We start from the raw sequence: 15,197 nt of genomic DNA, 5'->3' as shown, positions 1-15,197 counted from the left end.
GAAGGCTCTAGAACAAGAACTAGGCTACAGCGTAATACAGTGACCTGTAGATTAGTGTTTATTAAACACTACCACTCACCATAGAACATGTGCTCCCTCGACACAGAGGCTTAGCAAGGAACAGCCTGGCGTAAGGTGAAGCCTCTCTTAATGCCAAAAAAAAAAAAAAAAAAAAAAAAAAAATAGGCTACCTCAAAACACATCTCTTTCCAAAAATCTTTTGGTGAAACTGACACTCTAGAACGGTATGCCATATTGGACCTGTAAGATCAGATATTCCTTTGGGAGAAGGGGCTTCCCCACACCAGCCAAAGAGGCACAGCACTTGTAAGATGTTCTTGTAAGCACTTATCTAGGCTGAAAAATTATATGGAAAAGCAATGGTACCAGCAACCTTCTTAATGCCTGGATTAGGAGATAGTTTCCCTACGATTCAGGATCAAAGCTAAGTTGCATCAGTTCAGTTCAGACCAGGAACTATAATTGTATGTTAAGGCCTGTGCTAAGCCATGGGAAGTTGAAGATGAAGCAGATAAGGTCTCTGCTCTTGAGGAGCTATAGTCTAGTAAGACGTGTAAATGTGTAATTTTAATATGACACGGTAAGTGATAAAAATCAAGATGTCTGAGGTAGTATGGTAGCACAGAGGTGGAGCACATAGCCCGACCTGGAGGTTCCAGAAGGCTTTCCAGAGGAGATAAGCCCACCTTTTGAAAACTGAGTAAAGGTAAGCCAGGTGAAGAGGAAATGAGAACGACATACTAGGGGGAGGGAATAGCACAGGTCAAGTGCATACTTTAAAGGTCGTGGTGGGGAGAAATGGGTGATGAAGCTGGATACACACACCAACAGCCAAGACCTGGGGACACGCAATGCAAATCCATGAGGTGGTTAGTCGAAGAAATATTCTAAATTCTGTCGTGTTGTAGTCAGATTCACACTGTAAGTAGGTGACGGTGGCTGCAGAGTGGAAGGATTTATGGACGGGAGGACTAGAGGGGGTGCAGTAGTCCAGGCAAAAGACCACAAGAGCCTAAATGAGATCACTGCTGTAGGAAGCAAAGGAGAAGGGAGAACACCAGAAAATTTGGGGAAGCAAAATAAGCAGAATGTCTAGTCTCTCGGGGAACTGGGACACTGCAGGGCAGAGCAAAGGACAAAGAAGAATCTAGGATGACCACCCCCTCCCAGGATTCTGGCTTTGAGAATGACTGGATGCTAAGCCATTACCTGAGTTTGGGATACAGAAGAGAAGCTGATCTGGTGGGGAAGGAAGATGGGGAATTCAGTTTGGGACATGTTGACTCTGAGGTGTCCAAGAAGCAGCTTTGTGTTTCCATTCATGTCTGTCCGTTCAGCAGGTGGTTAGATATGCGAGTCTGAAATTTCAGCGGTCAGGGCCAGAGTCCCTGCGTCATCAGCGTGCACGTGGAAGGTGGAAGATGAACCGTGGGTAGGTGTGAGTTCTTGAGACAAGAAGACACATAAAATGGACCCAAGGCTGCTTGTGTTAAAGGAGAGGAAGAAGGTTATGGCAGATGAGCAGAGAGAGCCAGGAGAGATGCATTACAAAAGCCAAAGGGCATAGATAATATCAAAGATAAGTGACTAGTTGACAGTGTCAACTACAGAGTAGCCTCGGGAACAGAAGAGAGGTCTATTAGATACTATTTTAGAGATTTCCATTGGATGAAACAATACAGAGGGCATTTGAATACAATTTCAGTGTGGTGGTGAAGAGGGAGGACCAAATGGAGTCAGCAATTGTCTTTCCAGGTTTTTTTCAAGAAACCTAACTGATGTTGACAATATCTGATTGCATTACACAAAACCACCCAAATTCCTTTCTATCCAAAGAAAATGTCATTCAAGTGGTAATTGAGTTCAATAATTAATGACTTCTCAAGTAATTTTTAATATTAAAGGTTGTTTTTAATTATCTACAAATAATTATCAAAGTTATTTATTGGCTACTAACTGGGTGAGATGATGAGGAAAAGATCTACATGTTTTCTGTTTTTTAATTGTTATTGGAGTATAGTTGATTCACAATGTTGTGTTAGTTTCAGGTGTACAGCAAAGTGAATCAGTTATACATATACATATATCCACTCTTTTTAAGATTCTTTTCCCATATAGGTCATCACAGAGCATTGGGTAGAGTTCCCTGTGCTATACAGCAGGTCCTTATTAGTTATCTATGTTATATGCAGTAGTGTGTATATGTCAATCCCAATCTCCCAATTTATCCCTCTCCCCAAAGATCCACATATTTTGACAATATATATAAAGCGTAAAATTTTGCAAAATTGTATGTTGCTTGGAGATAATGTACATAGTAAATGTATGCAGTATATAGTAAAGCAGAAAGAAGTGAATGCTAAACACACAATTCATGATGATGGTTGCTTCTCAGGGGGAAGTAGGGGGAGATGGTCAAGGAGGGGTCAATGGGGGATTTCTCTGGCAGTCCAGTGTTTAAGACTCCACGCTTCCACTGCAGGGGGCATGGGTTCAATCCCTGGTCAGGGAACTAAGATCCCACATGCCGCATGGCACGGCCAAAAAAAAAAAAAAAAAAAAAGGAGGGGTGGAGGGGTCAACGAATAGGAAGCCCCAAGGATGTTAGGAATGTTTTATTTCTTAAGTTGGCTCGTGGGACACAGCTGTTAAATTATTCTTTGTACCTTTTATATACATTAGCTGTATTATTCTTATGATTGAAATAGTAAATAGGAAGGACACACGGTTGTTCTTTTTCCTTTTTCTGTTATTATTTTGTGTGAAAAAGTCTTGGGCCTGGTCATAGTCGAAGGGGAAAAGGCTATAAAGGGTGAGAGAAGTTCACATCGACAGAACGAGGCCCAGAGGGCACAGGTGAGGATGAAATCAGAAGCACAGACGGAGGATGGTCCATGAGAGGAGGGGTGAGTCTGAGGAGAAGAATGGGTGTGGGTATGTATGAATTTGTAGGTGAAGGAGAGGAAATTGAGGTGATGATGCCTTAGTCTCAATGATGTTGTCAACTTAAAAAATATTCACAACCTAGAAGTTGTGAGTTACGTTTTATTTGGTGGGAATTTTTAGCACTTCAAGCCCACGAGGCAGCATCTCAAGTAACCCTGAGAGAAGTGCTCCAAGGAGGTGAGGGGGGAGCTAGGATATATAGGAGTTTTGCAACAAATGGCAGGTAGCATGAACGTCAAACAATTATTGTAAATTAAAGAAAACCAGATATCCCAAGTTAAGGAATTTAGCGCTTTTCTATGGATGGGAAGATGCAAGAGTCTGAGCTCACTGAAATCATTCCTTTGATGTGCACCTCAGCTATCTGGGGCCAGTATCCTGTGTTTTCTCATCCTGAGTCCCCTCAGGGCTCAACAGCTCACGTCTGGTGGTGGCTGCAATCGCTGACCACGGTGACATCCTTCGTTTACTGACCTGGCAGGAAATATTCCATTCTCAGTGTTAACAGAATGAGAGAAAAGGTTGACCTGGAGTTGGCTGAACTCAGGTTTAAGGGAAGCTATGCGTTTTCAAAGACTAGTCTACGGGAGACGGAGGAAGACTTGCACATGGCAAGAAGGGCTGCTAGTGAAGCAGAAAGTAGGGAACGAAGGGAAATATACTAAACTTTTTTGCTTGTTGCTTGGAAAATAAGCCAACCATTCAAGTCCAGAGATGCCCCTTTCACTCTAACATATGCTGAAGTGGCAACTGGTAACTGCATCTCTGTTGTTGACATCCATAACCTGAGTTCCATTTTCCCTTGCCATGACTCAACCTGCTCTAATTCCTTTTCATTTTTCATTTCAGAAGAGGGATTTTAGAACTAGGAAGGGCCATGGAGGTTACCTCTTCCAAACTATACCCATTTAACAAACAAGAAAATCCTGAGAGCTTACGTATCGTGCTCAAGATCATAGAGTAAGTTCACAGCAAAGCCTGGACTAGAACCCAGGTCTTCTGACTCAGAGGCCAAAGTTCTTTATTAGAGCTTGAGAAATAATGGAACTTAGCCTAGATTTGTTCTTCAGTCCTTAATTCAAGATTCCAGTAAGATCGCCTAATTCTTAAGAGTTTGAAAGAGGCAATCGAGAAACGCCCAGATCCAATGCCAGCCCCCTCCGTGAAGCCTTCTCAGATTCTCCGGTGAAAGTTATTCACTTTCTACTCATGTCCCCAAGCACTGCTGTCAGTATATCTCATGATGTTCAATTTTTCACAAGTATATAGCTCCCTGCTGGATTATAAACTCCCTGACGGGAGGGATCCCTTCTTATTCATTTGATTATTTACTCAGCACGCAGCATTGACTCTAGTATTTCACAGGTGCACGTGGCGGGGGCGGGGGGCAGGAAGCAGAAATGAGAACATCTTTTGTTTAGGAACCCAACCGAGCTGGGAGGTCACTGAGCTCTTGTTCGTGGTGATCTTTTCCATATCATCATGAATTCATGCCAGAACAAGGTTCAGACTCATTCCGGTCTTACTCCTTCTGACCATGCTGTTCAAGGACCCGCCCCACAGAGAAAATAACAATGACACAGTAGCTGTCAAAATCTGAAGACGAGTGATGGACTTCAGAGTTGCTTAAGGCCTCTCAGGCTAGTGTAGAGCAGGGATACACCGTGCCTGAAGTTCAGGACTAAGCCATGGTCACATCAGCCTGTTGGAACTTTCAACACTGCACCTTGTGCTTCTTCCACATTCTATTAACAAGCAGCTCATAGAACAACAAGGGGTATCAACCTTGTTATTTGCAGAGGAACAGAAAGCTGAGTCAGGCACGGTTGGTTGTATTCCAAAGTAAACGCAGACCAGAAACCATCTGAGTGTTTCCGTTGGCAAGGACAGATTCAAAAAGTATAAAAACCATGTTCTGCAGTAAAAGAATATGCCATATTCTTCCCATAACCTGTTCCCTACTGACCAAACACACTTCCTGTTCCCATTAAAAAAAAAATACACTCAACCACCGCCCTCTCCAAGGTGAGGTAAAGGTTCAACAGTGATTTCCCCACCTTAGGGTCAGCCGCTCAAAGCAAAGGACAGCAGCTTTGGTTCAATCATTTACTTCTCCTAAGAGAGAAGCCCAGGTTTCTCCCCCATGGACTGCGGGAATGGGTATAAGAGCACCAGAGAAGAGAGGAAACTGACATTTATTACACACTTGTTCTAGTGAGCTGCTGGACATTTTCAGTTAACCCTCACAAGATCCCTGTGAGGTAGACATTAATGTCCCTTTTTAGAAGGAGGGGTACTGAGATTCAGCGAGTTTATAGGACTCAGCCAAGGTCTTTGACTTTTTTAAGTAGACTGTCTTTTTCCATTCCCAATCGAATTTCGAGGCTTAATGCATTCCCCCCATGGAAGAGAAAGCCACCTGGTCTTTTCGGTAAAGACGGTGGGGATGGCAGGGCAGAAACAGTGAGCAGCTCCACCCAGCCACAGAGATGATTAGCTGCAGCTGTCTCTCAGCCTTTGCATGTGCTGTCTGCTCTGCCTAGAACTCCACGCATAGGACCTGTGTTTACCTGTTTTTCAAGGAAGCTTCAGTGACACTTCCCTCTGTAATCTTCCTCCTCTTTCCCTCAGGCTGAACTGGAGTCCTCCCTTTACTGTCCCAACACTCTATTAAAATAGTTAATATATGTGTCACAATAGCTAAATTACTCTTTCTTCACCACAGTTTGACATTATTATAGGCAAAGCCCTCCCCTGAAGATTGATGAAATCCATTTTCAAGAGTAAAAGGGGAGACAAGGCCACCAAGACAATTCAATGGGGGAAAGAAGAAACTTTGCGACAAATGGCTGGGATGACTAGATATGCAAAAGGATAAAGTTGGATCCGTACCTAAAAAGTTAACTAAAATGGATCAAAGACATAAACATAAGAGCAAAAGTTATAAAAATATTAGAAGAAAACATAGGAGTGAATCTTCATGATGGTGAGTTAAGCAGTGGTTTCCTAGATATGACACAGAAAGTACAAACAAGAAGAAAAAAGATAAACTGGATTTCATCAAAATTCAAAGCTTCTGTGCTTCAAAGGACACAATAAAGAAAGACAACCCACAGAAAGGGAGAAAATATTTCCAAATCATGTATCTGATACAGGACTTGTATCTATAATATATAAAGAACTATTACAACCCAACAATAAAAAGACAAATAACCCAACTTAAGATGAGCAATGGATGTGAACAGGCATTTCTCCAAAGAAGATATACAAATGCCCAATAAGTGCATGAAAAGATGCTCCACATCACTAATCATTAGGGAAGCAAAATGGAACAAAACAATGAGCTACCACTTCACACCCACTAGGATGGCTGAACTAAAAAAGATGGACATAATTAAGTGTTGGTAAGGATGTAGAAAAACTGGAACCTTCATACATTGTCGGTGGGATTGTAAAGTGATGCAGCCACTTTGGAAAACAGGGATGAACCTTGAAAACATGCTAAGTGAAAGAGGCCAGCACAAAAGACCACACACTGTATGATTCAATTTATATGAAATGTCCAGAATAGGCAAATCTATAAAGTAGATTAGTGGCTGCCTCGGGCTGTGGGGGACAGGAGGGAGGATTGGGGGAAACGGAGTGACTGATGGGTGAAAGGTTTCTTTTGGGGGTGATGAAAATATTATAAAATTGACTGTGGCGATGGTTGCACAACTCAGTGAATATACTCAAAAGTCACTGAATTTTACACTTTAGGTAAATTGTATGATATGTGAATTATATCTCAATAAAGCTGTTATTTAAAAAAACAAAAACAAAAAACAAAAGGATATGGACAGCCAAGAAAAAAACTGTTAGGGAAGTGGGCTTATACTCCGTAAAGTTCTGAAGGGAGAAGAACACCCTGGCATAAATAACAGAGAAAGGCAGGCAGCCTAATTTCTATTTCCTTCCAGAAAAAAGGAGAATAGGAAGCTGACCTCGAATTCAGCAGGGCCTCACAACCCCATCACTAGGAGCTCAGGACTGCACATCTGTTGCTGTGGGGGACTGTCCTGTGCGCTGTAAGATGTCATGTCTAGTGGCTGGTCTCCGCCCACCAGATGCCAGTAACACCACCACCAGCCGCTCGGTAACCGTCAAAAACATCAGCAGGGCTCCCCAGGTGGCGCAGTGGTTAAGAGTCCGCCTGCCAACGCAGGGGACACGGGTTCGAGCCCTGGCCCGGGAAGATCCCACATGCCGCGGAGCAGCTAAGCCCGTGCGCCACAACTACTGAGCCCGCGTGCCTAGAGTCCGTGCTATGCAACAAGAGAAGCCACCGCAAGGAGAAGCACTGCCACGGAGAGTGGCCCCTGCTCGCCGCAACCAGAGAAAGCCCGCTCACAGCAGCGAAGACCCAACGCAGCCATCAATCAATCAATCAATCTTCAGACAAACGGTACCCCACAGAGAACTACTGGACTCGAGAAATGGACCTCCAGGTTTGCCCTGCAATGTAACAGACCCCTGGGTGCCTGAATTCCAATTAGGTTGTCTTTTTAGGCAGGACAGTAAGGTGGGGCTGGAAGAACCATTTCAAGAGAGAAAATGCATCTATGTGACATCAGGTAGGAAAGGAGGTGACGCGTCAGGGCAGCTCAGAGAGAATTTACCACAATTGTCTTTGGCACCTTTTTGGTACAATTTCTGCCATTCTTATGGCACCACAACTACTTCTTCCCTGGATTTAATAAAGATTTTCAATATTAAAAAAAAAAAAAAACTACAAAGGCCTGAGTGTCCCACCTGTTAACGTTAGCCTAGTATACAGCTGTATGATTCAGAACAGGCTAGGTTCTGCTGGATAATAACGGTCCACGGAGCTCAGTGATGCTTTCCCGTTTACTTCTCATGCCATGTGTTCATCGTGGCTGATTTGGGGCTCTGCTCCGTGTCTCCTCACTCTGGGATCTAGGCTGACGGAGGAGCTACCGTCATGAATACTGGTAGTGATGAGGGAGAGGTGACTGTTCTGGGGGTCTTGAACTGGCAATTACACATGTCAGCCCAGAAGTAACACGTCACCTACGCTCACAACTCACAAGACCCCACCCAACCGCAAGGGGGCCAGAAAGTGCAACCATACCACATGCCTAGAAGACAGAGCCAGAAGTGCTCAATGAACACGAAATACCCTCGAATTATCTTCCACACTGCTTTCCCCGTTCATGCAAATCATACGCCTGTACACATGTGTATACAGATATGCGGAACGTTCACTGCTGCACAAAACAGGGTCGCATTATAAGCAGTCTTTTCCACCTTTCATGTCTCCCCCAACAGTAACTCGTGCAAAACCTCCCAGAACAGCAGGTATAGTGCTAATTCATTCTTGTTAGTGGTTACGTAACATTCCACGGTGAAGATAACGTAAGTCACAGGTGTGACTGGAACTAAGCAGAGATCCAGGCTGTGTAGTTGGTAGTCTATGTATCTGTATCCTGTCCTCATGAATTTGAGGAAATTGGCTTTAACTCTTCCCCTGCCATGAATGCCAAGCCCTCGATCCTGCTAATTCTGGAGGTTGCAAAGACGAAGCACATGAGGAACAAAATTCTCTTTTCTTGCTCTTTTTTCTGATCCTGTCACTCATCTACATACACCCTTTCCTTCACAATTCCTACTTGCCCCATCTAAAATAGGGGGAAATGTTGGATTTATTAAAAAAGAAAAGGCACCACATCGTTTTATTTTTAACTACAGGCAAATGGCACCGACCACGGTTTCTCCTCTCCTCTGCACCATCACCCCCTACTCCTACAATTCTCCCTCCCTCCTCTTTCCGTGCTCCCCACTCTCACCTCCTTTTCCTCTGGCACCTTCTACCTTATCTTACATTTCAATTACTTTAAATGAAAAAAAGGGAATGCAGACTGGGGAAAATGGTTAAAAACCAGGAGTACAAGGAAAGCTGGGGAAACCTTACTCAGACAATGTTCCTTCTCCAGTGATCTCCCCAGACGTGAAATGAAAAGTTGCCTAAACCTCTAGCCTGCTTGGTTTCCAGCTTTAACTCAAAGCTGCTACCCCTCAAAACACTTAATTCTCCCTTCATACTCCCATTCCATCTCATGTAATATTAAAAGAGAGTAAACATATTAAAAATAAGGGAATTTGTCTCTGTGGAAGCACTTTCTAATGTTTTCCTATCTGTGGCTTTTCTGTAGATTGACGTATTTCACTGTGCAATGGCCACACCATTCTGTGTATTCAAGGGCACTCACCCCTTAAATGTTTGCTTTCTTATTTAATATTTTTTAATTATTTTTTAAGCTAGACTTCTCAGGGACTTTATCTAATGGTATTATCCAAATTATTGGAAGTCTAAATTTTTATTGTTCTGTTTGAAGTTACTGTCTTGTTCCTTTTTTGAAACTGGACCCGTCCTATCTCTCTAGACGTTCTATGATGTAGCTAATCTAATAACCTATTAATTTGTTAATGGAAGAAATCTACCTCCCCTGCTCCTCTTCCCCATCAAATCAACGTCCTCAGCCTTCCAGAAAATTAAAAGGAGTTTCTTCAGACTTGCTGCAGGCCCTACCATCCACTGGCATGAATTTTTAACCAGGTAAAAGGCAAGGGTGAGGCTTGACAAATTGGTATGGACGCCACACAAGCAGACAAGGACTGTGCCTCCATTTAGGGTTCTGCCTCTCAGAAAAACAGGGAAGGGCAGGGAGGATTTGTAAAGCTGGTTTTTCTGCACTTCTGACTAGGAAAACAAAGGAGTGTAACAGGTTGACCTGGAAAGGGACCTGTGTTAAACATTAAATGAAAAGTGGAGCTTTTTTTTTTTTTTTTTAATGTTTTTCAGTAGAGGATTAAAAAAGAATTAGAAGGCCTTCCAGTTACGGCAGCATAAAGAGACAGGCAGTTCCTTTCTGCAAAACACCCACCCCGCCCCCCGCAAAAATATAAGCACAGCACTAGACAAAATTATCAAAACCAACAATTGCAGGGAACTGGAAATTGACCAAAGGTAGACAACAAATTGAGCTGTGGTGATTGTTAAATTACTTGTTCAATAAGGATCCTGGAATGTTGGATGTCGCATCGTGAGCCTCAGTCCGACAAAAGCCCACAAGAGAACCGAAATAGAGAGGCTGACTACTCACAGCCCTGGAGGAGTACAGGGTGGGAGGTCAAGGCAGGGTGCAGGCAGAGGGAGGCCAGACTGGGACATACGCCTTTATTAAGGTCCACAGATGGAGTGCTTCAGGGTTCCCAGGGAAACCAGACTGCACAATTCAAACCAAAAAGACCAGGGTTCTCGTAAGTTTTGCAGGGGGCTCATCCAAGGGGTCCACCAGGGGGAAGGCCCTGGGACGTGGAAGAGACCATCACTGTGACTCCGCAGCTGTTTCAAGGGCACGCTCACAGGAGGGGCCGGTGTCAGTTCAAGGCCCCTCCAGGACACTGGCCCCACAAAAGGATGCTGAGGCGGCAATATCATGAAGTAGTTCAGCTAAACAGTGGAAGGCTGTGGGTTCTGCGGCCACACCCTAACGAGAGTCCCCCTCACTCAATGACATTTTTTTGCGGTACGCGGGCCTCTAGCTGTAGTAGCCTCTCCCGTTGCGGAGCACAGGCTCCGGGCGCGCAGGCTCAGCGGCCATGGCTCGCGGGCCCAGCTGTTCCGCGGCATGTGGGATCCTCCCGGACCAGGGCACGAACCCGTGTCCCCTCCATCGGCAGGCGGACTCTCATCCACTGCGCCACCAGGGAAGCCCTCAATGACTTTTAAATATGCTGGTACTGGCCATGAAAATAAGTTGCTCGGCTGCCAGGAAACAGACACAGCTCAGGGCAGTGATGGGGGGTCAGAAACGCTTGGCTTCACAAGCTAAGCATGGAAATGAACACTCGGGAATGAGCAGGGGAAATGCACAGCTGGGGTGAGCAGCAGACCAACCAGGAATTTAACAGGGAAAACCCTAGAAATGAGTCATGGAAGGGCTGGTACAGGCTCTCCACACATCTCTGGCTGAATAGCCTGTCATTTTACCAAATTTGAATGACCATATTCAATTATACTTAGAGGGCTGCATAAAAACCCTCAAATTTTCAAATTAGGTGAAAAATATTTTTTCACTTGCGTTATCTTTACAGTGAGTTTATCAATTTGTGTTATTTTGTGAATTATGTGGTTTGTGTCTTCTGCCCATTCTTCTACGGTCTTTTTCTTATTAACTTGTAAAGGCTCTGTGGTGGAATATCCATTTATCACAGCTATTGCAAACGTTTTCCCAAATGGTGTGCCTTTTAATGTGTTTTATATGTAAAATGTTTATGCAGTTGACTTTCTCTTTTCTAGTTCCCTCCTTTACCTCTATGTTTAGAAAGGCTTTTCTACTCTAAGATCAGGAAGTATTTACCCAACCTCCTTCTCCTCCCTCCTATTTTACCCACGTTTCTAAAGCCTCAAGGCCAGTGGTATTCTCCTGGGCTTGTAACTCACTGAGCGGACAAGACTTCAATGACGTAACACAGGCTTATTCTATGAGAATAAGGGGCTCCTTCTCAATATGGCTTACAGCTCGGAATCCCCGGCCATGGATTGTGTTTCCTGCCAAATTATCCATTTATGTCTTCCCCATTCAGCCACCTAACAGCTGTCCCTTTATTGTTTAGGTATCCTGGGACCCCGATGGCAAATTTCAAGGGCCACGCTCTCCCAGGGAGCTTCTTCTTGATAGTTGGACTGTGGTGGTCAGTGAAGTACCCACTGAAGTACTTTCACCAAAAGGGGAAGAGCAGCCGACTGACTCACCACTATCAGCGTCTTGAGGTCACTGAGGCCGCCATCAGAACTTTATTTTCAGTCATCGGTAAGGAAGGGGGTCATTTGGCCCAGGGATCTCCTTGTCACACCCAGAACCCGTAACCCACTTCCTGGACCCTGTGAAAAATGGATGTCTCCACTGGCAGGGATAACGTAACAAGAATTTGGGGCACTAAATATTTTACCATAGCATCTATTGTGTACCGAGTTTAGTAACATTGACAGTTTAATAGCACCTTACATCATAGTTCTAAGTTTCACACTATGAAAAACTACCACATAGACTGCAGCATTCTTTGCCCTAGGAGGATACAGGTATAATTTGTAGGAACACAGGCGTAAGTTGTAGAAATAGAAGACATACTTTATGAAAAAGACAAAACAGAGAAAGAGAAAATAAGAACAAATTAGAGTTAAGCTCATGTACGTGAGTTATGAGAAGGTACTAAACGGAGCTTAGTTTTAGAAAAGTCATCTTTTTTCCCCCCAGCTGTCTCCCTCCACTAGAATCTCAGGAGTGGTTAACACCCAACTCGTACCCTCCATCCCCAAATCTCAAGTGCTTAGAGATGGGGATTCATGCTGGAAGGCTAGTCAGAGAGGCAGTGGAAGAGAGTGAGAAAAGCCAACCGACAGCTGCCTGAGGGCGACCTTCCTTCACTGCGCCCCATTCCAACAAACCCACCCACTCCCATGGTCACCTGACAGCCATCCAGCCCACTGGTGGCCCTGGCGGAACAACAAGCGGTGTCAAGAGCAGACAGAATTCCTTGTCAGGACCAGCCCATCACGTGAGTGAGGAGGGAGCTCACCCTGCAGCTACATTCTGCCACCTGTCCCCTTTGGCCTACAGTTTCTCCAAGGAACGGAAGCAAGGGTAGTAGCTCCCCGTGGAGTGAACAAAGGTCACAGTCTAGCTGAATGTCCCCTTCACCAGTCACCCAGGCATCGGAAAGGCTTTGTCGTCTCTCTGAAGCTGCGAAATGATAGGGCCCATGTGGCTTAAACAGTAAAGGACAGCATCAACTTGGCCTTAGAAAAGCTAGAAAAATGATATTTAGCCTCCTTGCTATGTAAAACTAATACTCATCCAAGAACGGTCTCTTGGGGCCTCTGCCACGTGCCAGGAACTCGCTGTCTGGGTGCCGGGGGGGTGGGGTGGGGGGAACAGACACAGTCCCTGCTCTCGGAGGCCTTCTGCTCTCCTGTCACTGGGACGTCCTTTTCCTGGGTTGCTTCCACCAGCACCTTCATCCTTTGTACATGAATTCAGAAAGGGGCTGGGGACTTCCCTGGTGGTCCAGTGGTTAAGGCTCTGCACTCCCAATGCACGGGGTCTGCATCTGACCCCTGGTCGGGGAACTAGATCCCACATGCCGCAACCAAGAGCCCACACGTGGCAACAAAGACCCCACATGCCGCAACGAAGACCTGGTGCAGCCAAATAAGTAAATAAATAATAAATATTAATTAAAAAAAGACGAGGTGGGGATCTGGGTTGAGAAAGAAATATTTGGGAAACGGTCCAGAACGTTGTCACGGAGGACTTATTCTAGGCTCCGAGAACATTCTGGGCACCAGGCAAAAGGCGAATCTTTTGCTCCCAAGAAGTGAGAGCTGCCCTGTGGCACTGCTTCACCTGTGTGCCAGCCCCGTCTCCTGAGCTACAGGGTGGCCAGGATCACCAAGGTGTGGTCTTGGCCTTGTTCTCCCAGCGTCTGGGACAGAGGCCGGGCGCCACGGGAAGGACCCTCAGCTCCGAGCTCGCCCCGGGCGCAGGAAAAGCACACACCCGGGAGTCGCTGGGCTTGCCACGGCTGTCTTCACCTGCAGTGTGTCTCGCTGGCATTCTATCATTTTCCACCTAATTGTTCCTTTCCAGGTTTATCTCACGGCTCGCTTGGCAGAGGGGACCCCCAGAGAATGCATCAGCCACACTCTCACTTAAGAGGCAATGCCTTGCTGTCATCTCAACTGCTGGACAATGTCCTGGGGACCTGTGTGGCTGCGTTCCTATCGCCGTTTCTCCCCCCTCCCCCAAAGGAACGGCAACAAAGGCAACATGTCTGCACAGGTTCCCCAGCAAATACTTATTTTATCCTGAAACAGCTGCATCTGAGGCAGCAGAGTAGGTCCACAGAGCCGTGGGCCACCTTCGCCATGACTCGGGGTCACTTCGCCATCTATTTGTCTTGGAGCTGTTCTTCCCTCCCTAACCTCCACTCCCGTTTCCCTGCAGGCATGCTGGCAGAGCAGTTTGTTCCGGACGGGCCCCACCTCCACCTGTCCCACGAGGACCACTGGGTGAAGCTCATGAACTGGCAGCACAGCACCATGTACCTGTTCTTTGGGGTCTCGGGACTCGTGGACATGCTGACCTACCTCATCACCCACATCCCCTTGGGGCTGGACAGACTGGTCATGGCTGTGGCAGTTTCCAATGAAGGTGACTGGGTGGTGTGGACGGAGACTCAGAGGGACGGGAGCGCAGCAGGTCAGAAGTATTGCAAATGTAATCACCGTCCCCAGAGAACCCTAGTCTCTGAGCTTCAGAACCCACACAGGGCCTGACCCTGTGCTCTGGACGGTACGGGTGGTGCGCCCCATAAAGCAGCACAGGAAAGCACGAGGCTTTTAGCCAGAGCTCTGGCTGGCAGAGCACCAGCTCCCCCTGCCCGCCCCGCCCTCCGCACGAAGTACTGGCAGGGTGCCATCACGCACGGGGGTGACCCTCTGCTTAGGGGAGAGGTTCTCCGTGCTCTGCCCCAACCTTGCGCTGTCACTGTCCGGACTCCCACCCAGTGGCTAGGACGCATCTCCCAACGCAACTCATGTTAACTGGATGAGAGAAAGCATGTTGTAATCCAACCCCTCGTTGATTTCTGAACCTCAGGAAGAACTGAAAAGAGGTTGAATGAGGGTAAAACTGAATGTCAAGTACAAACACACAACTGGTCACAAATCAGCAACATCTCACCTTCCCATCCTGGACTGAAACCTACCTACCGCAAATTCGGTAGAGATGTTAAGATTCATCCTCTGCTGCTGACACCCGCTGACACACACACACACACACACACACACACACACACACACCCCTGCATCGGTTTGTTGCCCTAGAGTGTCACATAAACTGACTTCCTAAGTGCCAGATACACACACACACTCACACACACACACACACCCCTGCATCGGTTTGTTGCCCTAGTGTCACATAAACTGACTTCCTAAGTGCCAGACACACACACACACTCACACACACACACACACACACCCCTGCATCGGTTTGTTGCCCTAGAGTGTCACATAAACTGACTTCCTAAGTGCCAGATACACACACACACTCACACACACACACACACACACACACCCCTGCATCGGTTTGTTGCCCTAGTGTCAC

At 46.0% G+C, this 15,197-nt stretch overlaps 1 protein-coding gene across 1 annotated transcript in view; it reads left to right on the top strand.

The window, feature by feature from the left end:
- The window catches only part of TMEM45B (transmembrane protein 45B), a 34,834-nt gene that overhangs the window by 13,078 nt on the left and 6,559 nt on the right, over positions 1–15,197 (top strand). Inside the window, exons 2-3 of the mRNA XM_029207183.1 lie at positions 11,647–11,843; positions 14,037–14,243. Coding sequence (XP_029063016.1) covers positions 11,663–11,843; positions 14,037–14,243 — 388 coding nt within the window. The 5' untranslated portion in view covers positions 11,647–11,662. The remainder of the gene's footprint in view (positions 1–11,646; positions 11,844–14,036; positions 14,244–15,197) is intronic.

Source organism: Monodon monoceros, unplaced genomic scaffold, assembly GCF_005190385.1.
Source record: "Monodon monoceros isolate NGI ecotype Baffin Bay Population unplaced genomic scaffold, NGI_Narwhal_1 Super_Scaffold_7, whole genome shotgun sequence".
Lineage (NCBI taxonomy): Eukaryota > Metazoa > Chordata > Mammalia > Artiodactyla > Monodontidae > Monodon > Monodon monoceros.
This window is presented reverse-complemented; position numbering and strand designations above follow the sequence as displayed.